The sequence below is a fragment of the Physcomitrium patens genome, chromosome 6, assembly GCF_059467195.1.
Source record: "Physcomitrium patens ecotype Gransden chromosome 6, ASM5946719v1, whole genome shotgun sequence".
NCBI lineage: Eukaryota > Viridiplantae > Streptophyta > Bryopsida > Funariales > Funariaceae > Physcomitrium > Physcomitrium patens.
In genome coordinates this window covers 9,663,865-9,688,226 of record NC_143415.1, presented here as the reverse complement: position 1 = coordinate 9,688,226, position 24,362 = coordinate 9,663,865, and the positions used below count along the sequence as shown (strand labels likewise).

The 24,362-nt window shown below is 39.9% G+C and overlaps 3 protein-coding genes and 2 long non-coding RNA genes across 9 annotated transcripts; 3 read left to right on the top strand and 2 right to left on the bottom strand.

The window, feature by feature from the left end:
- The first annotated feature begins 4,424 nt into the window (after window positions 1–4,424).
- Window positions 4,425–7,594, top strand: LOC112283603 (diphosphomevalonate decarboxylase MVD2, peroxisomal). The gene is made up of 10 exons (XM_024522521.2): window positions 4,425–4,966; window positions 5,119–5,317; window positions 5,474–5,540; window positions 5,672–5,735; window positions 5,837–5,917; window positions 6,112–6,198; window positions 6,419–6,576; window positions 6,715–6,763; window positions 6,949–7,073; window positions 7,187–7,594. The coding sequence occupies exons 1-10, from the start codon at window positions 4,748–4,750 to the stop codon at window positions 7,416–7,418; spliced, it is 1,281 nt and encodes a 426-aa protein (XP_024378289.1). The 5' UTR covers window positions 4,425–4,747; the 3' UTR covers window positions 7,419–7,594.
- On the bottom strand, window positions 6,897–7,854 carry LOC112283604 (uncharacterized). The gene is made up of 2 exons (XR_016503311.1): window positions 7,715–7,854; window positions 6,897–7,480 (listed from the first exon to the last, which is right to left on the bottom strand). It is a non-coding gene; the product is annotated as an uncharacterized LOC112283604 (long non-coding RNA).
- A 177-nt stretch (window positions 7,855–8,031) lies between these two features.
- On the bottom strand, window positions 8,032–8,387 carry LOC149989146 (uncharacterized). The gene is made up of 2 exons (XR_016503312.1): window positions 8,229–8,387; window positions 8,032–8,117 (listed from the first exon to the last, which is right to left on the bottom strand). It is a non-coding gene; the product is annotated as an uncharacterized LOC149989146 (long non-coding RNA).
- Window positions 8,388–8,665: 278 nt separating this feature from the next.
- On the top strand, window positions 8,666–18,464 carry LOC112283600 (phospholipid-transporting ATPase 2). 3 transcript variants are annotated; one of them, XM_024522513.3, is made up of 24 exons: window positions 8,666–9,472; window positions 9,758–9,971; window positions 10,277–10,393; window positions 10,747–10,839; window positions 10,952–11,126; window positions 11,329–11,495; window positions 11,735–11,839; window positions 11,989–12,086; window positions 12,514–12,656; window positions 12,876–12,975; window positions 13,135–13,244; window positions 13,516–13,680; window positions 13,819–13,973; window positions 14,254–14,334; window positions 14,574–14,694; window positions 14,813–14,919; window positions 15,075–15,206; window positions 15,469–15,622; window positions 15,975–16,092; window positions 16,352–16,528; window positions 16,768–16,819; window positions 17,217–17,344; window positions 17,557–17,707; window positions 17,879–18,464. In XM_024522513.3, exons 1-24 carry the CDS (start codon window positions 9,342–9,344, stop codon window positions 18,197–18,199), a joined length of 3,315 nt encoding a protein of 1,104 aa, XP_024378281.1. In that variant the 5' UTR covers window positions 8,666–9,341; the 3' UTR covers window positions 18,200–18,464. The 3 variants fall into 3 exon arrangements, with proteins under 3 accessions (XP_024378281.1, XP_024378282.1, XP_024378284.1); XM_024522514.3 differs by having other exon boundaries at window positions 8,722–9,472; window positions 9,758–10,094; XM_024522516.3 differs by lacking the exon at window positions 17,217–17,344 and having other exon boundaries at window positions 8,789–9,472.
- Window positions 18,465–19,737: 1,273 nt separating this feature from the next.
- LOC112283601 (acid beta-fructofuranosidase) lies at window positions 19,738–22,623 on the top strand. 3 transcript variants are annotated; one of them, XM_024522519.3, is made up of 3 exons: window positions 19,738–19,869; window positions 20,235–20,362; window positions 20,620–22,623. In XM_024522519.3, the coding sequence occupies exon 3, from the start codon at window positions 20,622–20,624 to the stop codon at window positions 22,446–22,448; it is 1,827 nt and encodes a 608-aa protein (XP_024378287.1). In that variant the 5' UTR covers window positions 19,738–19,869; window positions 20,235–20,362; window positions 20,620–20,621; the 3' UTR covers window positions 22,449–22,623. The 3 variants fall into 3 exon arrangements, with proteins under 3 accessions (XP_024378287.1, XP_024378286.1, XP_024378285.1); XM_024522518.3 differs by having other exon boundaries at window positions 19,790–19,916; XM_024522517.2 differs by lacking the exon at window positions 19,738–19,869 and adding an exon at window positions 19,919–20,077.
- The last annotated feature ends 1,739 nt before the right edge of the window (window positions 22,624–24,362 follow it).

Sequence of the window (24,362 nt, the reverse complement as noted above, 5' to 3'; positions counted from 1 at the left end):
TTGAATCTTTATCTTTGAGCTCTAAGCTTCTCTTTAAATTTTATACTAAATATCTTAATCCTATATAATTTAAATACTATAATTGAAAGAGATAAACCTCAAAATATTTTTTTTACATCAATTCTTTTTAAATTAATCTACTAACTATTCTTATATATATATCAATAATTATAAATATATAACATATTTTAGTTAATTTTTATATATTATAAATAATTATAATATAACAATATGTTCATAATAACATATAATTTAAACTTGAAAGATTCAACTATACTAACATCTCCATCTCTAACCATCTAAGTAAAAAAAAAAATAATAATAATAAAAAAAAAAATCTAAACAATACTAATTTAGAACAAAATACTTTACAATTTATAAAATACTTAGATGCCTTCAAAAAGACAGATAATGCACTCTTTATTAAGAAAGATCAAGCTTTAATATTAATAAGAAGGCTATTTAGATAAATTGTTACAAGTATACTATACAAAATACCAAACAAGTAGTTGAACAGAAGAGTTTTAATAAAGAAGTTAGAAAAAAATTGATTAAACCAGATGATTACAAGATCAACATCAATAGAGGTCAATTAAAGCTTTAAGAAATGTATTGTTGAGACTGTATATAGATTTGATATTATCTTGTAGTATAGCTTCTTAGAAGTTTTATAAATGCGTATTTGATTTATATATATTTATAGTTGATTGATAGGTTAAAAAATTAGCCAACAAATTAATCATGTATTGTACATATAGGTAGCTTGTGGTACAAGCTAATAATCTGGCATGCATATAAAAAACTTGCCTTACAAGTTAAAGCAGGTGTCTTACAAATTATATTCATATTAATTGTCTTATAGAACATCACTACACAGCTCTTAGTTTGATAGTATATATGGTGGTAAGAGTGAAACCTTCTTCTTGCTTGTCAACTCTTTTTTAGTCTTTAATCTTATTTCAAAACTTTTTAGTCTTCTTATCTTTGGCAATAGCTATTCTAGTTTAATATTATACCATCTTTGAGTGATTCGCTAATCTTTTTAAGTGATACAAGAGTGTATTGATCTTTTAATTTTCTAAAATTCATGTCCTTAAAAATTAATGATTATTATTATAGGTGATTTTTTAAAATTTTAATTTATTTTATATGATTTTTTATTTTAAATTAATTTAAAAATCATGATTTTTGATATCAATATATAATAGATTGTAGTACTTTTATTTAATTTTGTGTTATATATATATATATATATATATATATATATATTTGATTTGATATTTATGAATTTTAATTTTTTATCATTTAATTTTTGAATGAATTATTATTTTTGATTAGATATAAATTTATTGATTATTAGTCTTATATAAAATTAAACTTATAAATTCGTAATTACATATATAATACGAATATTGAATATTTATTCATTCTAAAACTTAGTCATTTATGAAAGTTTTGCCAATCCAAATATATTACTCTATATAGATTGTTGTTTAATTTTTTCATGTGCATGATATATTCTTCTAACATACATAAGATGATTTTTTTTTTTTTTTTTTTTTTTTTTTTTAGCTTTGAATGTTTTTCTGTTATAAGGTTTATTCAATGTAGGTATATCACCTTGTAATCTTATAAAAAAAAGAGAAGAATTTGTCTTAAATTGCTTTATTGTAATGTAAAATCTATGAATTTCTTATTTAGTTTGTACAACTAAAGAATAAAGGTAAGGCCATGAGTAGCTGATGAGTCGGCAATAAATTTGATTTGAAACAACAAGTTGCAAAGTTGTATCTAATATAAAAGTTAATTATTTAAGAATATAAATAAGTAAATAATGATTTTAGGACCTTGATTTTGAATCTTTAAAATTATATAATTGTGAATTTTGATGGAAATTTAAATAATTGTAATAAAATAAATATTTTTGTATGTATATGTATAATTAAATATATATAAGTATATATATACATTTTTTTTTTTTTTTTTGGTTTCTTGGTATATTGATTCTAGAGCTTTAACATTAAGGCCCTAGAATTATACTGATTTCGCACAAAGTATGGGATTTAAAGAAAGGTTATGAGATTTTAATGAAATATATTTTTAACTTGTAAACATCAGCCCTATAATTAATGTCACAATCAACTTTAAAATTTATCTATTCTTTTAATATAACTTAATTTATTTTTATATAATGCTAAATATTTTTTATTATAAAATTATATAATAAGTATTATATTTACTAAATATAAATTATCAATTTTTAAATTAAAAATCTAGTAAAGTTTTTATTTATTTTGACTTTTTAAATAAGCATGATTTTTATAAAGATAGCAAGTAAATGATAATCAAATATTTTATCATCTTTTATAAAATATAAGCTATTATAATTAATATAGTAACAAATGAATCTTTACTTCATCATAAATATTTTTGAAAACTTTAAATTACTCCAATAGAAAAAAGAGAACTTTTTAAAATACCAAAAAGATTTTTATTATTGTCTATGCTTTGCAAAAGAAAAAAAAAGAAAAAAAAAGAAAAAAATCCTATAAAAATATGATTATAAATAATAAAGAATAAAATTATGTCTTAATTATTTTAATATATCTTTAAAATGAGACTTATCACAAAACAATAAAAACTTATCAATTCACTAAAAAATTTAAATTCGAAATAAAAAATGGCATTAAAATACAAAAAGACAATATATTTCTAAAAACCAATAAATATGATATCTATTTTATGATTTTCAAATATTTAAGAATCTATAAGTAGAAAATAAAATATATAAAACATTTACTCTATGGTACCACAAATAGAGTTTTTTTTGTTTGATGTTATATTATAATATAATAAATACTTTAAAGGAAAAAATATATTTATTTTTAAATATATGCATAAAATTTTTAAAATCTAAAAATAAATAAATTTTAAGTCATAAAGTGTTAGCCATGAATAACAATAATATATTTTAATTTTAATACTACTACTTTTAAATAGTATTAGTAATAGTAATACTTTTTAGTAACAATAATAATATTTGTTTTGCAACAATAATAACAACAACATGCTTTGGAATCAATAGTCTTTGGTAATATTTGCAACTCTATAGAAGCAATAACAAAATCTTACAATATTATTATTTGGCAAAACAATTGGATTATTTTACACTATTAATAATATATATATATATATATATATATATATATATATATATATATATATATATTTTAATAATACCAACATCTTTGAACAGCATCTATATCATATTTTAATGATAGCAATAAGTTCCTATGGCTATTATTTGACTATACTACTACCACTATTTTTTATTTGGTACCAATAATAATATCTTTTAAAAATAATAGCACTACTAACATCCTTTGATAGCATACTCTAGAAATAATAAAATCAATCTTGAATCATACAAACAGTGCCTTTTGACAATAATATTAATATTTTTTAATAAAAATATTACCACTTTTGATATTAATAATAATAATATCCTTTTTAACCATCTTTTAATGCATCCAACTACAATTATATCTTATAACAATGTTAGTAGTAGTAATATTAATACTATAATCTAATACCAATATTTACTTTAAAAAAATCTAACAATTCTATTTGATAACAACAACAATTTTTTATCAATACAACACTTTACTACTACCACCAACATCCCTTAACAACAACAACACTACCTTTCAATGATATAAACAATATTAAATGATAACATCAACAAAAACATTGTGTAATAGTACCATACCATTTTTTGGAAATTATAACAATATTTTTTAGTAGCACCAACAACATTTGTACTACCATTTGCAAATAAAAGCAACTATACTCTTCAAAACCTCCTACTTGAAGTGATAACAATAATCCCCTCTAGTACTAACATTTGAAATAAGTAGCATCAATATCCTTAAATTCTATCTATTGAAATTAGTAGCAAGAACACCCTTTATTGAAAACAACAACAAACAACATCAATGGTTAAAGTTCAATTGCATAAGTCTAATTGTCTTCCTCTCATCTGAATCCAATTAAAGTGATGTCCTTGCCATTGCCCAAGTTGTCAAAAATAGATGTCCATTCACGCAACATCAAATATGAAATAATACACAACACCAATTATTTATATGTTTATTTAGTTTAAACACATTGTATTAAACATATAATAAAGTTGACGCTCCTCACATGAGGATGCTTCCTCTGCTCAATTCGTCCAGCGAAAAGTGCGAATCGTCGGACGAAGTAGGCAACGACGTAGACCATCCGTTCATCCATCCATCTCTGTTCGTCAAAACTGCACTGTGTCCAGTTAACCAAATGGAATGCGGCGCTCGTCCGTCCGTCGACGTTGCTGGGAGCAGCATCAGGTAGTTAGGTAGATTCGTCTTCTTCACGGGGACACGATTGCATACATCTTTCGAGATGAGAGAGCTTTTCTCGGTGAACACTTCTCAATTGTAACGACCCTTGAGAGCTCTATCTATGTACAATAAAATGATACCCATGCTTCGAATCTGTGGAATAATTAATTAATATCTCAACTAACTGCCCTGTCCACCTGAAACCTCCAGCACTCTCTCTGTTTCTGTCTGTCTCTCTCACACACGCTGTGTGTTATTTTTCCGTGCCGTGTGCGTGCGTGCGTGAGCTTTCAGCGTGTTTGTGGCCGATTTGTGGGGTTCGTTGCTGATAAGTCGAGAGTGGAGTGAAGGAGGGAGAGGGGTGAGAGATGGGTAAAGAGGAGGAGGATGCATGGGTTGTGATGAAGACGGCCAGAGCACCCAGCAACATTGCGGTGATCAAGTACTGGGGCAAGCGTGATGAGAAGCTCATCTTGCCCATTAATTCCAGTATCAGTGTGACGCTGGATCCAGAGCATTTGTCTGCCACTACCACCGTTGCTGCCAGCCCTGCATTTGAGAGGGACCGTCTTTGGCTCAATGGCAAGGTGAGTTTCCTTTCGACGTTCTGTGTTTTTTCTAGAGGAACAGAGATGTTGAATTGCTTGATTAGGTGGTCGTGGGGTCGAAGAACGGGATTTTTTAAGGTGGGAATTTTTTGCTGAAATGCACTTGATCGTAACGTGGGATCGTATCGAAGGAAGTGTCAGTGGAAGGGGAGAGGTACAGAAACTGTTTGAGAGAGATGCGGGCGCGAGCCACAGATGTGGTGATTGAATCTAGTGGCAAGGTCATCACCAAGGAGGTTTGGAGTACTCTCCACATTCACATTGCCTCTGAGAACAACTTCCCTACCGCAGCAGGTTTGGCCTCGTCAGCGGCCGGGTTTGCTTGCTTAGGTGAGACCTATTTATCCATTCAGAGTCGCTTCCAAGGATCTTAGTGTATCTCTACGCGAGTGGCAGCATCAACGTGAAGTACTTCTGGACATGTATGTATGTGATGATGCTATTATAAATTGCGATGGTTCTGATTTGAAAGCGTGGTTCTTCCAGTCTATTCTCTCGCCCAGTTGATGAATGTGAAGGAAAAGTACGAAGGAGAGCTCACGGCAATTGCACGGTGAGTTAGTCAGTACCTGTCGCCAGGTTCTGGGTTTAGGGTACAGGCAAAACAAAGTTGCCGGTTCGATATCATCTTCTTATGTTGGATTTTGGTTCTTCAAGGGTACTCAGTATGAGGTATGGGTGCAGACTTGGATCTGGAAGTGCTTGTCGCAGTCTTTACGGTGGATTTGTGAAATGGAACATGGGTCAGGTAGTTGACAACATCATCCGATGCATCTATTTATTTCTGCCTTTTGGTTCTCATTTGTCAACTAGTCGTTGACGGGTGACTTTCTTTTACTGCAAGGGAAGGAGGCTGATGGGAAGGACAGCATTGCTACTCAGCTTGCGGAGCAATCACATTGGGAAGACCTTGTCATAATCATTGCTGTGGTAAGTTTCTCTCAATTGTATGCTGCTTTCCCTCAATATTACATAGTTCACATGAAATCAAATGGAAATAGAGAGCTTGGTGGATGTCAGCTCGGTAGGAAATAAAAAGGTTACTCTTACTAAGTAGTATTACAATGTGGAACGTCTGTAGAGTCAGCGGGGCCTTTGGTGACATTCATAAGCTGATGATCCAGGTGAGTTCTCGTCAAAAGGAGACTAGCAGCACCTCTGGAATGCAGGAAAGTGTTAAGACCAGTCCGCTTCTCAAGTACCGAGCTGAGGTAAGAATAACGTCTTTTTGCTATGTTTATCTTTTTTCTTCAAGGTAAGTGTAATTTTTGATATGAGCAATCTTCGTGTTAGAGAGAAGCACTTATGCACTCGGATTTTGAAGAAGGGCTAGTTCTCATGGGGGTGTATTGCAGTCTCACACATACAAGTACTTGATTCAAATGTGGTTTCTGCGGCTTCTCACATTTCTTTGATGGTTGTGATGGATAGGAGATGGTGCCAAAACGCATTGGGCAGATGGAAAAAGCCATTAAATCCATGGACTTTGCAGAGTTTGCAAGGATAACTTGTGCAGACAGTAACCAGTTCCATGCAACCTGCCTGGACACCTCCCCTCCAATTTTTTATTTAAATGACTCTTCCCGCAGGTTATCTTTAGTCCTTTCTTCAAGAAACACAATCTGCAGGCTGTGAAATTGTCTGTTTTTGATATCATTTCACGAGATTTGGGAATTTCAAGTCTAGTTTGCTTATGAAACGAATTATTTGTCTTGGTGGATATACAGACTTATAGGGTTGGTAGAGCGGTGGAATCGCCATGCAGGAGAACCCCAGGTGATACATCAATTCTGGTCATGTTACCATGAGCATTTCTGTTGCGTACATTGACGGGCATGCGTAAAATAGGAGTTCGCGAACAGTTCTTGGTGTATTGAACTTCTCTTATCCATGTAATGTTTGCAGTAAATGCATCTAAAGTTTTGGTCCTTACGTTTGACGTTTTATTATTGCTTTTCCAGGTTGCCTATACATTTGATGCTGGCCCTAATGCAGTAATGTTTGCTAAGAACAAAGAAGTTGCAGTACAGCTGCTCAAGCGCCTTCTTTACCAGTTCCCTCCATCTGCCGAGGCTGATCTTTCGAGGTACGACTATTTGGGACATAGTTAGAATCCAGGATCCTCTAGAATCCCAGAAAGATTCTCTGCACCTAAGAGTTCTTACGCACCACGTTCATAGTTGTGTTGTGGATATGCAGATATGTTCTCGGCGATCAAAGTGTTCTAAAATCTGCTGGAGTTACTTCCTTAGAGGACATCGACTCTCTTTCTGCGCCAGCAGAGTTTGCTGGAGTCATCAATTTGCCTAGAATACCTGGTGAAATTGATTATCTTATATGTACTAGTGCTGGAAAGGGTGCGTCTGTTTTGGATGGACAGATTGCTAGCCTTCTAGACCCTGCCACTGGTCTTCTGGTGAAAAATGAGTAGAAATTAGTATCAAGCGCAGAGCAGTTCTAGATCTAGCCGCCATTATGTCAATTCACTGACTCCTGCCATCAAAATTAGAGTTTGCTGGAGTCATCAATTTTCGAGGTACAACATCTATTCAGATACTCAAAGTAAGAGGTATTGTTTAAATGCACTCCTCACAGCATTTGATAGTACTCCTCAGAATCTTCTTCATTATACCTACATAGAGCAAGAGCTGAGATTATTGCATCCCTCACAATCGCATCACCCGGCCTCAATCGTCTGCATGAATCTGATTTGCCTCAGCAACTGACCTCATATGCGCGCATGTCTGTGGGAGAGAACGGTTCGCTGCATTGAGCATCTGATGTTCCGGCTGGTGTAGACTACACACTTATTTTTTATCTGCACCAAAGGGTTGCTAATCAAGCATCTCTTTGACAGCGGCCAAGTCTAAGGATATGCCTCCTGCAGCACCATTGCAGGATTTGTGCTGCTATACTAAACACTCTCTAACTTTAAAAACATGAAACTGCTACCACTCTCCAGAACTTACAGCCGCTAAAAACTGTGAACGTAAGATAGAAAAATCAGATCGAAGACAACAAGATCGAAGAAACCCAATGCTTGCCATAAACCCTTCGCCAGAAATACAATCGATGTGAGTGTTTTGAAGCTGCCTTGGTTGATATCAAACGCATGATCCAAGAAAGCCACCTATGTCCAAAAAGCACAATAGACCGCAGGTCAAATACATCATATGATTTCTGCAACATTACGACGTTGTCGCAATCCTTTCTCTAATTGCAGAATGGTGGGAATACACACCACTCGTAGACTTCACAGAACCTCCGGAGACTAGCTCGCTCACCCACTCTCCCAGCAACCAATTTTAAAATGGTCTTAAACGTAACTTAGTGTCCACGCTTCCACGCACAGCATGCACAGCATCTACTTCACATGCCTCCGGCAAAATTCCGCTTCGCAGAAACTTGGGCGTCAAGGGCGTCAACTTGCCGAAGCCACAGTTTTGGACTGGACACGGAATTGCCCTCCTCAAACAGCACACCTACTTTCCCCCAAAAAGAAAGGGCCCACCGGAAGCCTACAACTTTCCAGGTCCTAATACAAAAGGATGAGCATTAATAATCACCTCAGGATATGGGATTTATCAGAAAACAGATCTTGGGCCAGTATTGGATGGAGTGATCTGGCAGGGACATGGAAATTGGAAGCAACCTTGGACTCGAGCATATTCTGGGGGATTTCGTGGGTTGAAACGGACAGGCGTGGACTTGGTGGTCGCGAAAACAGGACAGTCCCCGCGTGCTCCTTGCCTGATTTTTGTCAGGAGCAACTTGTCCGGTGGACCTGATGAGAAGTATGCCAGTTTGCCTGCATTGGGGAATTGATTTTGTTAAGCAGGGTAGCAATACTTTGTCAATGTACGAGACATGTGAGGGTCCTTTCGCTGGATAAGGATTGGAAAGATCACCTCTATGAATTGTCCTTGGATTACGTTCTTGGGTTCTCTCGACCTTGTGGATGTTGATTCACTTGGCACATTAATGTTGGGGTGTGTTGTGGATGATGTGCTTTTAGGTAGCAAGAAATTGGTTGTTTGTATCTTAGATTGGCGACTGTAGGTGGGCGGGTTCACACATTGGCAGAGAGATTTGGGGTTCGGAATTAGGCGTGTATTGGGCTTCTTGTTGGGAAATTGAGGGGATGGCGGAAACAGGGAGTAGAGGGTTGAAATTTTGTATTTTAGGGTACAGCTAAGTTTGCGGTGAATTTCGAGGTTGGGTGGTGATTCCAGACAAGGGGGACTCGATGTTGCATAGTTGAGCTATAGTGAAGAGGTTGGAAGGCAATATGCTGGTAGTGTACATTTGTCGGGAAGGGAAGTTCAAGTGATCGAAACGAAGGAAGTGGAGCACAATGAAGAGACTTGTACACATAAACGATCGGGGTGGCCATAGGGATAGCCAAAACCACTGCAGCAATAAGATTTCAAACACGAAATATAACATTTTCAATTTCATTCCCAAGAATTTGTGGGAGCAATTCAGGTACGTTTTCAATCCGCTCATCAACTTGTTTGATTTTCTGAACTAATCGACTTGATGTGTGTTCAGTCATTGAAATGTTGGTGGAGGATCGCAGCTGTAATTGCTTAGCATGATTCATTTGTTCCGAGCATTGCCATGTCGTGACGGAAAATAAAACGGAGATACTTCCAAGTTACCTGGAGTTGCCTTATTAACCAGCCAGTCTGGGAGCCTTGTCGTTTAGATCAAAAATAAGTTTATTAGTATGCCTAATTGGCTCTTTTGTGGTGAAATGATTTACTACAGCCGGTTTATGAACAAGTACTTCTTGCTGATCGCAACCCTGCAATTGTGGCCACTTATTACCCCTGTAAGCCCTGTAAGCACATGGGGTCCTCTGCTTGCAATTTTCGCGGTATCTGCAACCAAGGAAGCCTGGGACGACTATGGTCGATACTGCTCAGACAAGGAGTTCAATGAGAAATTGGTTTGGGTTGTGAAGAACGGTGTCAAGACTCGTGTATGTCATCGCCTCCCTTTCTGACGAAGCTCGTCCAATTTTTAAAGATTTGCCAACTAATATCGTGTGAAGCTGATTCGAATGGGATCCTCGTCAAAGAGTCTTTGTTGCTAAGCCTCTCGTGTATGGCCTCCTCAATGTTGTTCTTTGGAAGTCAAGTTTGAAGCAACACATTGCTGAAGTTTGGGGATAGGGTTTTAAAAGGATAAGCCGTTATTTTTAGATTTCTGACTAGCAGCACATGTGATAATGTTTCGTGTTATCAACATGGATGTTGGATAAGAAAAATGAATGTTTATTTGCAGATTCAAGCTCAGGAAATCGAGGTTGGAGATTTAGTTTGGTTACTTGAAAACGACGAGATTCCATGCGATATGGTACTATTGGGCACGGCGGAGCCTTTGGGGCTATGCTACATTGAAGTAAGCTCTAGTTTACGACAAGTGTTGTGTGTGCCATTCAATCCTCCAAATGTGACGCAATTCGGGAAGTAATACTGTGCAGTCAGTAACTATACATTGAGAACACAGTCCATTAATTTGGTCGAGTTTGTGTAACATTGAGTATTTATAATCGCATACTTGCGTCGTAAAGTGTACTTTCTGCTTGAATGTCCACCGATCATCTCAACCTTCTGTAATGAAACACTGTCTTCTGTCTCAAAATCTAGCTATTGACATTAGTAGATTTTAATTTCACTTAAGTTTCATGCATATGGCTAACAATGATATAGAGGGCTGATTCACTGTTGATGGCTCCTTTTTTCACCATTCAGACAGCCGCTATGGATGGGGAGACAGATTTAAAGACAAGAGTAATACCTGGACCTTGCCATGGATTGACAAGTGCGCAACTACTCAACATTAAGGTGTGTAACTTCACCCTGCTGCACACCCATAGCCCATATGATTTCAAGTTAATCTTTGCTTTATTTGAAAAGAAATTTGTGAAATGCTCATTAATGTTTGCTCCGGTTGCAGGGGATGATAGAATGTCCAGAGCCGGATAAAGACATTCTCAGGTTTGATGCAAGAGTGAGGCTTTTTCCACCATTCCCCGGCGATGAGCTCTCTCCCTTGGGTGTCAAGAACACTCTGTTACAATGTTGTTATCTTCGGAATACAGAATGGGCTTGTGGAGTAGCTGTTTACACTGGTAAGTGTTTTCTGGGTGTAAGACAGCTAAGCAGCGAGTAAACGAGGTGTCTATGATTACGACCTAGTAGTTTTTCTCCATATTTTCTTGTATTTCGGGGCTTAGTGTTCTCTTCTGCTTGAGGACCTCGCTGTATTTCAAATCTGTATTTTGTGGGCGTATGTGATGAATCTGCTGGACATATTTTGTCGTAAATTTTCAGGCAACGAAACAAAAATCGGCATGAGCAAGGGTATTGCTGAACCCAAATTGACGGCTGCAGATGCCATGTTAGACAAGCTTACAACTGCCCTCTTTATTTGTCAAATAGTGGTGGTCATGATCTTGGGTTTGGCCGGCAATGTTTGGAACAATTATGAGAAGGACAAGGTGTGTACATAATAATGTTCTGATATCTTACAAGCCTATCCGTGGTTGTATGTAACTAAGGTTTTCGGTTCACCGTTAGTTATAATATGTCATTGACCTAGGGATTCCTCTGATAGTCTCGCACAAATATTGAATTCAGTGCATGTCCTTTCCATGCATGAGTTACTTATGCCAGAAGCGTGGATTTGGTATGGTGACTGACCGCCTGGTTCTTAATTATTTGCTTGTTCACGCTGCAGACATGGTATTTGCGATTCCCTAAAAAATCAGAATGGTATGACTTCATCGTCATCCCGTTGCGCTTTGAGCTTCTGTGCTCTATCATGATCCCTATCTCAGTCAAGGTATAACAAAGGCATCTCTTTCAAATTGATTTTATATTGACCTTCTTTTCTCAGGTCTATGTAAGCTTGTTATCGATTAAATTTCTTAGTGTGGATTATTTTCTGGGAGGAAGTTGATAGATGTTCTCATGATCTTTTTAATGGAGCAGGTTTCTTTGGATCTGGCAAAAAGCGTCTACTCGAAGTATATAGATTGGGATATTCAGATGTATGATGCAGTGACAGACACTCCAGCAAAGGCAGCTAAGTAAGTAGTTGTTTCCACTATTCTGAATGCTGTTTGTCAGTGTTGGTCATGATTGTAATAGCCACTCTATTTAGGCACATGCTTTGTTGAATGTAGTAATAACATCAGCGGCGGTGAGTAGAGTGCAAAAGCGTGATTACCATTCTCTTCTGAGATACTAGTATTCATAAAAACTAGAGGATCTTGGTTGGATTTGTAACACTTCTGTCTAAGAAGATCTATTTTCTATTTGGAGTCTTTTATTAAATGGTTTCTGGAAGAAATCGTTATGCGGGGATTTCAGAAGTTTTAAAGTATTAGTCTACAGTGGCATGTCAATTCTTATGGTAGTCAGTATCCTCAACATGTACTGGAAAGTAATTCTGACATTCTATTCTGCTTCTGATTTAAAGGAAAGACTTGTGATATCGTTATCTGCTGACTGCAGTACAGCTATTAGTGAAGATTTGGGACAGATAGAGTACATCCTTACGGACAAAACTGGAACCCTCACTGAAAATATGATGATTTTCAAGCGCTGCTGTATAAATGGTGTATATTATGGAAATTTCAATGGTGATGCTCTTACAGGTCTGTCGACTTTACCTCCGGTTTTTCTTATTCTCTTTCTGAGGTGCTTATCACTATCTAAGGATTTAGTAAGGTTAGTCTCACATTCATTTGTGTTGGGTTTTCTTAAACTTATGCAGCCTTGAGAGTTGATTAATTAGTAGATGTTCAACTTATGGTGAGCTGATCTTCACTGATCAGCTGAAGTATTCATCAACTTGCTCCTGTCTGGTTGTGTAGACCAACATTTAATGCATTCTGTGACGGAGAAGGTTTCTGCAGTCGTTAAATTTGTGATGGTAATGACTATCAACAACACCGTTGTGCCTAACATGTCTAGGTATGGACTGCAGATGCCCTTGCTGATTTTTCACGTGTGATTTCCAGTTATTTCAAATCATACTTCCACGCACCAAAAAGTGTAGTTGTCGATTCCGCATCACATCAACAATGTGATACGATGTTGAAATCAAGTATTTAACAAACATTTTTCGGGCAGGGAAAATGGGCGCCTTACGTACAAGGCACAATCACAAGATGAAGAGGCTCTTGTTCAAGCAGCTGCTCAGTTGGGGATGGTACTTTTTTCCAAGAAGGGATCAGTAGTTGGTAAGCGCTGACATTTTATGTACGCATTTAGATGTTTCATGGTTTGCTACCTCTATTATCTGCCAATCATACTCGTTTCTCAGTACGTGTGTGGCTCTTCGGTATTTGACTTCAGTGTAATCCTATTTATCGATCGTGTGTTGTAGCTTTTGGCTCTCTATTTATGTTAGTAATTGTGTAGCATACGTACATAAAGTAATTGATATTTTTATTGCAGAGTCTGTGCTTTAAATATTCATATATTTAAAGTTGTGTGGTTTGTATTATGCAGAAGTGAATTTTCTAGGGCACACTATGGAGTTTGAAATTCTCCAAGTATTGGAGTTCACCTCCGACCGCAAGCGTATGTCTGTAGTCGTTCGAGATCATTCCACGGGGGGATTGTATTTGCTCACCAAAGGCGCTGATGAAACTGTTTTCCGCAGAGTCCGAGCTGGTATGCTGAATTTGGATAACATCTTGCTTATTGTTGGAATTCTTTAGCTTCATTGGCAGTGCTCAAAGTCGAATTATGCCATGAATATCTAATTATGTATGTTTATGTGTTGAACACTCACAAGCTATTCCTTTGCAGGTGAGCCAGTGCAACAAGTCGCAGATGCCATCGACCAGTATTCTCAGCTTGGACTCAGGACACTCTGTTTTGCCTGGCGGGACCTTGATGAGCAAGAGTATGTGGCATGGACCGCTAAATTCAATGAAGCAAGTGCTGCTTTAACAGATCGTGAGGTTAGACAACCTCTTTTCTACGTTCTCTTGATATGGCTTCTTATGCACACGATTTTTTTGAGTTAGGGATTCAAAAATGGCATTTTGGTGGAGTGGAAAAGTCAGTACTTGTAATCTTCAACTTGTAATCCCCTACTTGTAATCTTCAACTTTGAAACTCGTAGGAACACCTGAAAATTAACTTCAGCTTGCGTTTTTGTAGCTCAGAGTCGAACACAATTGTTGTCCTGAAAAATATATGATGTACGCGTAAGAATTCTTACTCTTCGTGTGAGCACAGTTGAAGATTGCAGAAGTCTCTGAACTTCTGGAGAAGGACTTGGAATTACTGGGTGCATCTGCCATCGAAGACAAGCTGCAGGTTGGGATGAGTATCCTATTTTTATCTCTAGGAATCGTGAATGTGATAGAGGTTAATAACTTCGTAAGATGATTGGTTCTTCAGCATCTCAAGGTTTTCTTCATGGTCAGCCTGGAAGCATCCGTTATCGTCTGAGAACCATGTTTTGCCCTAGGCACAAACTTCACCTCATCAGGTGTATCACTTGATTGTGTGGGTTTTCCATCTTACCATCAGGACGTGGGAAATTTTGCTGACAGGATGGAGTGCCTGAAACTATTGCTTCTCTGAGAAAAGCGGGAATTAATTTCTGGCTGCTTACAGGCGACAAGCAAACTACTGCCATACAAGTTGCGCGTGCTTGCAACTTTATTATGGCAGGTATATTTCTCTGGATTTTGGCAAACGCATATGGAATCTAGAGTTTTTGTACACTATAATAAGTTCTGCTTTCAAAGAATCACCACTCAAATCCTACATGATATTCACTTGATTGCAGAGCCAGAAGGTCAGTTATTGAAAATTGAAGGTTCCACTCCCAGTGATGTGGCTGATAGTATAGAGGGGGTGCTGCAAACGTTTTGCATAAACAACTCAGAAAACAAGGTAAAGCGACTAACGTGAAAATTGTTATTAAATTGGCAGTCAGTGTATTTTTATTTTTGTCATATTTTTTACTTTCTTGCTTTCTTGTCTATTACTGACATCAATCAGGAACGTTATGTTACACGATCTAAAGATATTAATGGTCTATTGTTCAGAATATCGCATTTGTGATTGATGGATTATCATTGGAGATTGCATTGAAGTATCACAAGGAGGCATTTGCAAAACTGGCGCTGTTGATCAGAACGGCACTGTGTTGTCGTGTTACTCCATCACAGAAAGCTGAAGTGGGTTCTTCTCTACTCTTTTTTCTACCCATGTGAACCTTTATTTGATTTGATGTTTCTTTGTAAATTCTGTGTTGAAGACGTCAGGCTCGTCTGTTCAATGTGTCGGTAGTAGACTTCGCACATACAGTCGCTTGTTTTTAATGGGCTGGAAGTTATTGAAGGAACAGGTTGCACCCTTCTATGTGCCTAAGCATGATTTTGTCTTACTTACGCTTAATCAAAGGATTTGTGGCTCATACGAGTAGATCTTGTATTGCAGCTGGTTGGGCTGGTCAAAAGTTGCGATTACAGGACATTAGCAATCGGAGATGGAGGCAATGATGTAAAGATGATTCAGGAGGCACATGTTGGTGTAGGTATCAGTGGACGGGAAGGTCTACAGGCATCCCGAGCTGCAGATTACAGTTTTGGAAGTGAGTTTCTTCACCTTCAGCTCCACAATGTTATACGTTAGGTAACACTGATGTCGATCTTGCTTGCACGCTGTTTTAACCATCACCTGATTGAATAAGGTTGTCAACAGCGTCAGGTAATTACGTTGTTTATTTTACCAAGAGCTTTCGTGGATGAACTTGGAGTTTTGTTACTTAAATAACACGATGTTTTGAAGGATATATTCCAAACAACTGCTCTGACATATGCCTGAGTTATGTCTCATGATTTTCTGAGAACAAGGTCCATAAGGCGAGCCAACAGTTTCTCAAAGGTTGCGAAATTGGTGGAATAAATGAATTAGTTCAATTGAGATTGTGGTATCTATTGCAGAATTCAAGTTCTTAAAACGGCTGATATTGGTGCATGGAAGATATTCGTATAATCGAAGTGCTTTTCTAGCACAGTATTCAATCTACAAATCACTTGTCATTTGTTTTGTTCAAATATTGTAAGAGCCTCTCCTGCTTCTATTTCTAAATTTTTTAGTCCTTTGGTTTTCAAATACTATACTTCCATTGAGACCTGAAACCCACGAGTGAAATTATGGAGTTAGTGCCTACATTGTACAGTACTTGGTGGATGACTTGAAACTGGGACTACATGATTGTGGTGAGATTGTTCATGTATCAGATAATAATATTAAGAAGCCTCAGTGGTTTCTGGGGCTTGCTCGAATGCAAGCTGACATTTCCGATTGGTTCTTTCAGATTCTCATTCATATCTGGTGTCTCTGGGACTAGTCTCTTCAATTCATTTAGTCTGATGGCGTACAATGTAGCATACACCAGTATTCCAGTCATGGTGACGTCGCTTCTCGACAAAGATCTCTCTGAAAGGACAGTTATGCAACATCCAGAGATTCTCTATTTCGCACAGGCTGGGAGGTACTCTTTCGATGATTCATGATAATTCTATCAAGGTCTTAGATATACAATGCAGCGGTGGATTCTTGTGGGACTCGTTGCTAGATTCATGGATGTAGCATGTGCACAATAAGGATATAATTTTCTTGAATTGGATTTATTTCCCTTGACAAGTTTAGAGGATATTTTGTCTGAATGAAAGGGCTTTTTGAAAGGACTGTTTGAAATTGTGGTTTGTGAAACTACGTTTGTTACCACAGGTTGATCAACCCGAGTACATTTGCTGGCTGGTTTTTACGCTCAATTTTTCATGTAAGCTTCTCAGAAAGCTTCGGAAACTGCTAATTCCTTTCCAATTTTTTCCGTGCGATCTCTTCGATTCTAACCTCAATTAACATCCTTGCTGGTCAAGTTTCAGTCTGAAAGTTCAATCGACGTTTCCTGTCTTCTACCTCTGTGATAGTCGTGTGTTTTTCTACCTTCCCTAACCATAGTATTTATTTTTGTTACCGTTGGAGGTTAGAAATTTTACAGACCAGTATTTATCGCTTGTTGTCTGAGATTTCGTGTAGAATTTCAACAATGCAACCTGGCATAGAGCATGGGAATTGAAGCATGTTTTTTGCAATAACTGCATCTTTTGTACACTGCAATCAATTCAGTCAAACCGATGCAGGTTAACTTAAATTAATGAGTTTTCTGCCTTCAGGCTATAGTCATCTTTGTGGTGACCATTCGCGTTTATGCCCACGAGAAATGCGAGTTGGTGGAGATGTCTATGGTGGCCTTGTCTGGGTGCATCTGGATTCAGGCCTTCCTAGTGTTGATTGAAACTAAGTATGATTCCTTAGGTCTTGGCTTTTGGTTTGTATGTACTCCCGTTTCAGTCATAGCCATTGTTAGTAAATAGTTTACCTCGTTGAACATAATAGAGGATTTCCTTGCAGCAATATGAGACTTAGGTGCAAGTTGCGTCAATTGATGAACTCTGTTTCTAGGCGTTGTTCAGATTAATAGAATCCGTTTATATCTCCATTTTTGTTTTGCAGCTCTTTTACGGTGTACCAGCATTTGGCGGTGTCAGGCAACGTCGTTATCTTCTACATACTGAATCTAATCCTGAGCTTTGGGAAGCACAGTGGCATGTATAGGATTATGTTTCGGGTCTGCGCTGATCCATGCTACTGGTTCTCCCTCCTGGTATGCGCGTCACTAATCAGCAACGATTTCTTTCATATCATTTAGCCAATGTTTTCTTCGATAGTTTTGTTGGGCTCAATTTCTAGTTTATCCACTTCAAGGTAGTTTCTTCTTGAGGTCATCGCTCCAGCCATGCTTTTCTTTGACGATCTAAATGTTCTCTGACTGTAGCTCATGGTTGTTGCGGGAGTGGGTCCTTTGTCGGCAATCAAATTCTATCGAGCAACGTACAGACCAAATGCTATTAACACGTTACAGCTAATGGAGCGTCAGCATCCAATGCCTGTTTCTGTTGAAGCAATTGGAAGCAGCTCAAGCTCTTTCAAATCAGCCAGCAGATCAAGTTCGAGTCATGGATCGGTGTTCGAACCGCTTCTAGCTGAGACCTCCAACCCGAAGACACCGCCTGATAGATATATCAGCAAAGATAAAACCAGGCCTGTCACATCTGCTGTTTTGCTCTCCAGTCCGAATTCACGGACTCTTCCTTAAAACTTCTCTATGAATTTCAAGTAATTAGGTTGTGTTGGATTAAATTTAAATTAATTAGTTGTGCCAAAATCTGTGTAATTCACATGTAGTTGATCTTATGAATTTAGAAGATAGAGATGTTATGCAGATTATTTTCCTGTATTACGACCTTCTTTGATGTGAACCCTCCAAGGAGGATGAGGGCACTGCAATAATTATCAGTCTACGCTTTTACGGAGCTGCTAATGAAATCAAATGCTTAGTATCAGAATTTGCCATCTTTCAACCATTTCTTGGTCGTGAATTCATATAGGTCCTTCTACGGCCCTTTTCAGATTATATAAAATTATGTCAGTATCTGCGTCAAAGCATTTCAGGTGAAGCTAACTCTCCAATGGAACCGTAATAACAGAATTACTTGTTGTCAAAGACCGCATGAGGCATTGTGTTGGAAATCTGTTCCTGTCACGAGTTGCTCAATGATTTAGGAATAAAATGTGATTGCCCCTTTCAGTTTCAGTTTATCAATTTCACTAACTGAAGACCGAAAGCTCGAGAATAAAGATACGAACATCATGAATGCTCAAAGCTCCAGCAAAAGAAGAAAAGCTGATTCTGTCCATGAAGTGGACCGACAACGTCGCAATTTGGGATCATTCTTTAAGACGATTTAAGCGTGTTTTAGGGACGCCGCCTGTGTCAAGACCGTCATTCTCATGGCACAGTGATGTAATTATGAAAAGAAAAAATGGCCAAGTCCTGTTGGCCAGCTGACATCACTGGCCCCAGCACCGGTGGTTTCCATTGCTTCATGATCACGTTGTGAAAAAAAGGCTCTTGATTCAACTTGATTCAACTTGATTCAACTGTACTCCCTTGACTAAAATATTATATAACCGTCCAACTACAATCATGGACACTTCACCTAAGTCCAATTTCGTATGAGATCAGAGTTAGTTCCTCACAGTGGAAAACAAAAACACGTCGGACGGTATCTACACCTCGGCAGCTCTTTCATGACGCATCTCGAAAACCCGACAAACTCAATCCCAATACCATCGCTTCAAAATAGTTCGTAACCTTTGGGACACAACATGCGGCGCTTCGAGCAGCTGGCGCTCACCGATAGCGCCATCAACAATCATGGAACACTTCCTATGGTTGTTGAATCGCTTTTAGCAACACAGTCCCGCAAAAATAAAAAAAGCAAAGGTGATGAGTTGCGATCGAAGTCCTTGCCAGGCGCGCGCGCGCGCGCTCCCCGGAAGGCAAGGCCTACAGTTATACGCCAGAATGAAAGTGAGAAGCCAACGTTGACGAAGCCAGCGGAATTTGGACTCAGAAACAGCAGTGGGCCCAAGGAACCAACTAATAGATCTGAGTCACCTGACAGCTGCTTGCCGGTCACTTCCCACATGTGACAGTTGCTGCGCAGAAATATTATCCCTCAAGTGCCAGTTTACCTCAAAGTCCAGTCCGACAAGCGAGAGTTCAAGTGTGAATGTACTCCACTTTCAGCAGTAATACTATCCGGCGAGGGGGGTGGGGTGGGGTGCTACCGAGACTGGTAGCTCTAAATTCGCCGCGTCCACGGGTGACATTAAAGTTCTGAAAATATATAAATCCAGTAGAACTGCCACATGTAGGATGGATGCACCAGTGGCGTGGATTTGTAGTCGGCCCCCCGTGAGGTTGTCGTGTCTCTGGACTCAGTTAGCCTCCAGTCAACCGAAAGAAAGTAGGGTGGATCATTTCATTGCTGCTCGCTTGTGCCGACTTTTGTAATTGTGCCTGGTTGTTGCTGCTAGGAATTTCTCGGCGCTTGGGAGATTTTCGTTGCCTTTACGATTCTCTGCGTCGCCCATATAAGTTCGTCATGGGTGTTCCAGTATGTTGGTGGTGTGTACTGTTTCAGATTAAACTAATTTTTGCTATGACCTGACACAGTGCGTTCGTTGCCTATGTCTAGAATAAATGTCCCTTCCGGGGCCCATTCGATGCGTCGATGTTTGTTTTGTAAGGTTGCTAGTATAAAAACTTTTCTTCGCTTCCACAGGTGATAGGGGAAGCGGAGACCGATCTATAGAGTCCAGAGGAAGCTCAGGATTTTATAGGATTGGTGTGCAGGAGCTCATTCGGGGTTTTTGTCGACTGCCGAGTTTTTCTGTTTTATCTTTCTTTCTGGTAAGACTTTCACCCACTCGCTGTCTTCACATCGCAGAATTCGTGAAGTCACTTTTTCCTGTCAAATTCATTGCAGTGGGCAGTTTATGATCAGAATCATAGCCGTAATAACCTTTGATATATGGTAAAGTGATTACTCTTGTCCAATTCCATTCTGGCACAGTTGAAGTCGACAGAAACACATGTATTTCCCGCACGTATTGATTGCTGGTTCGAATTCGAGAGAATGGATTCTCACCATAGGAACATTGACACAGGAATGGAACAATCCTTTCACCCCACAATGGCTGCGAAGCACAGAGTCATGCTGCTCGCGAGCGCCATGATTCTTCTGGCGGCGTTGTTTTCCCCCGTCGAAGCCTCCCACAAGGATTGGCACCAGCTCGGCGTCGAGAGCATCAAGAGCTCCTCTTCTGCGACCCACGTCTATCAGCCTTACCGCACGGCGTACCACTTCCAGCCGCGCAAGAATTGGATGAACGACCCCAACGGGCCGCTCTACTACAAGGGATGGTATCACTTCTTCTACCAGTACAACCGCGACGCAGCCGTGTGGGGAAACATCACATGGGGGCACGCCGTGTCGAGGGACATGGTGCACTGGCGGACACTTCACACCGCGCTCAAGGGCGACAAGTGGTATGACATGAAGGGTGTGTGGTCCGGATCCGCCACTTTCCTGGACAATGGAGTCCCCGTGCTGCTCTACACGGGCTGGGCGATCAATGGCACAGACCAGTCGTCCATTCGTGGTCAGACGCAAGCAATGGCGGTGCCGGAAGATCCGTCGGATCCCCTGCTGCGTGAGTGGGACAAGTCGCCACACAACCCGATTGCCTTGGCACCACCCGGATTCAACGACAGCATGTTCCGTGACCCGACCGAGGCGTGGAAGGGATACGATGGGGTGTGGCGTATGTTGGTGGGGGCAGTCAAAGGGACCGATCAGTCAATCGGAACTGCGCTTCTGTACAAGAGTACGGATTTCAACAAGTGGAATTTCACTGGGGAGATCCAGTCGGTGGCCGGCACGGGAATGTGGGAGTGTCCCGACATTTACCCTGTCCATGTTAAGGAGAAGACGGGGTTGAGGCTGTCCGCGAGGGGGCCACATGTGAAGCATGTCCTTAAGGTGAGCTTGGATAGGAACAAGCACGATTATTACTCCGTGGGTACTTACGACGAGAAGACGGACTTATACACCCCGGATGATACCAAGTTGGACACGGGATTGGGACTACGGTACGACTACGGGAAGTTTTACGCGTCGAAGACTTTCTTCGATCAGAATAAGAACCGGCGGGTATTGTGGGGTTGGGCAAATGAGTCTAGCAGTGTGCAGGATGATATAGAGAAGGGGTGGTCTTCGGTGCAGTGCTTGCCGAGGCATATCTGGTTGGATGAAGAATCGAGTGCGAATTTGGTGCAGTGGCCGATTGAGGAAGTCGATAAGCTTCGGCGGAATGAAATGACGGAGAAGAATGTGGAGGTTGGGGTGGGTAAGGTTGTGCCCGTCAAGGCGGCGAAGGGCGCGCAGCTTGACATTGTGGTAGATTTCGCCCTGCCTGAGAAGAGCGAGGGATTGGAACAAAACCCAAACCTGCTGGCGGAGATGGGACATTTGACATGCAGCGATTTGGTAACCAAGGGGTCGAATGCAGCTGGACCACATAGCTTCGGCCCGTTTGGTGTTCACGTGCTTGCGACCGGTGATCTCCAGGAGCGGACGTCCATCTTCTTCCATTTGATACACGATGGCAAGCACCAGAACTGGAAGACGCTCTTCTGCGGCGACCAGAGCCAATCCTCCTTGCAGCAGGACGTCGACAAGACGGTGTATGGGTCCTACGTGCGCGTGGATGACAGCGACAAGGTGCTGTCCGTGCGCATTCTCGTCGACCACTCCATCGTGGAGAGCTTCGCCCAAGGCGGCCGCACGGTAATGACATCCAGAGTATACCCGGAGCTGGCGGTGAAAGACGCCGCTCACGTGTTTTTGTTCAACAACGGTACTGAGCCCGTGACAGTGAAATCGGTATCCACCTGGGAGATGAAGAGTGTCAACATCAAGTTTTACAAACCTTGATTTGCACGCTCTTTCCGCTTAACTCCGGTTGATAACTAGCCGAAATGTTGCTTTCCCAATTTAGAATTGTTTGGACATCCTCGAAGCTCAAGCTGCTGCATGCATACAGAGATATTCAAAATCATGTACACATCTCCACTTGTAATAAAACATAATAAACCACTCTGTTTTGGCACATTCCGCATCACCCTGTCGTTGAATAAAACCTCACAAACCATCCAAAAATACCCAAACCAGATAAGGCAGAACCCGCGTGCTTGGAAATCACATCGTAAGGATGAAGCATGAGTGGACAAGTGTACCCACTCGTCGTACCGACGAAAGATGCGCTTTCGTTCTCGCTGGAGAAAGATTCTTCAGCTAGCTCCCACCAGCAAGTACCATCACAGTGTACCCACACGCACAAACAGTACCATTAGATGCGGTGAGCTAAAGGGGACACCGTCACCCATTTGCTGCAGAATCGTGGGTGACTCTCGGCCATGGCGTGGCCGCGATGCTGCTCCTCCTGCCTGCTCCTGCCTGCACCGTGCGCGCAGGACGGGTTGTACGAGAGCCACCAAAGCAGTGATGGAAAAGTGGGGAGAGATTGCGTGAGAGAAAGCAGTAAGTAAGTAAGTAAGTAAGGGAGTAGGGGAGAGGAAGGCATGTTGTCAGGGACATGGCAACAGGCAGCAGCCGTGTGATGAGTGAGTGATCGTCAACTCATTCCTCACACTCTAAACTCTGCATCCTGGTCTGCGGGTGTGGGGACTTCCTGCTGCTGCTGCTGTTGCAGCTGCGCCGCGGGCTCTGTCACGACTAGCTGCAGCCGTCGCGTGTCCCGCGGTGAAAGAGAGACACTGGAATGGGGTATATCCGTGAGTGAGTGAGTGAGTGAGAGTGAGTGAGAGAGAAAAGAGAGCAAGTTGAGGGACCCCCACATGGAAACACTGGCCCTGTTTCTCCGCACCCACGCAATCAGGGTCCTACCTAACACTACTACTACTACCCCCCCCCTTTTCCCCTTTTTTCTTTCCTCTTTTTTACTTTTGTTGTTGGTTGTTGTTGTTGGTTGTTGTTGTTGCTGCTGTCGCAGTAGTAGTTCTACTTCTTCATCTTGCTGCTGTTGTTGCTGTTGCTGTTGTTGCTTCCCACTGAGTGCCCGTGCCCACTTCATCAAAGGGAGGGAGGGGGTTGGTTGTTTGTTTGTTTGTTTGTTGTGTTGTGGTCCTGTCTTTTGTGCATCACTCGCAGGTGTGTCAGAAGAGGCGGAGGAGAATGCATTGGGGAAAAAAAAGTTTTTTCCAGAGTTTTTCTATTGAGGGAGAGTTTTCCACGTGACACGTTTTTGGGAGAGAAACTGTATTATTTTTTATGTCAGTAACGAGGACATTCATGTTTTAATGGATTCCATTGAGTTTTTTTTCTTGCCTCTGATCTTTCGTTACTTTCTGAGGTGAGTAATGTTACATCTTTGCCATTTTCATCCACAGTTGAATGACCTACACAGCTGGGTATATTAGAATGCATGTATTTCGTGGAAAATTTTCCCCCAATCTATTTTTATCTATTCTAGGGGCTCACAAATCAATGTCTTCAATCCACGCGTGAGCTTTTGAAGTACACGACATGGAATGTGCTGCATCATGCGAGGAGGGCCCATAAAGCCCCTCCTCGCATGATGCAGCACATTCCATGCTTGTAAAGGCAAATCCTAACAGAAAACTCAAATTAATTAATTGAAAAAAGAACAAAAAGAAGAAGATGAAGAAGAATTCTTTCTTCTTCTCGAGCACCTGACGTCAATTGTTACACATTCTGAAAGTCAAATTATTCTGTTTTCTTTTTCTTTTTGCAACGTTTTTCCGGATATTAGATGAATATTTATAATTATTATCACTCCAGAAGTAACTTGTTTCAATGTTTTAATAT

Coding starts and splice junctions, on each gene's coding strand:
- LOC112283601 (XM_024522519.3), top strand. CDS start 20,622: ATGGAACAATCCTTTCACCCCACAATGGCTGCGAAGCACAGAGTCATG.
- LOC112283603 (XM_024522521.2), top strand. CDS start 4,748: ATGGGTAAAGAGGAGGAGGATGCATGGGTTGTGATGAAGACGGCCAGA. Junction 4,967..5,118: donor GTCTTTGGCTCAATGGCAAG/GTGAGTTTCCTT, acceptor ATCGTATCGAAG/GAAGTGTCAGTGGAAGGGGA. Junction 5,918..6,111: donor TTGTCATAATCATTGCTGTG/GTAAGTTTCTCT, acceptor CTGATGATCCAG/GTGAGTTCTCGTCAAAAGGA.
- LOC112283600 (XM_024522513.3), top strand. CDS start 9,342: ATGAAGAGACTTGTACACATAAACGATCGGGGTGGCCATAGGGATAGC. Junction 11,840..11,988: donor TGATCCCTATCTCAGTCAAG/GTATAACAAAGG, acceptor TTAATGGAGCAG/GTTTCTTTGGATCTGGCAAA. Junction 14,335..14,573: donor CCATCGAAGACAAGCTGCAG/GTTGGGATGAGT, acceptor TTTTGCTGACAG/GATGGAGTGCCTGAAACTAT.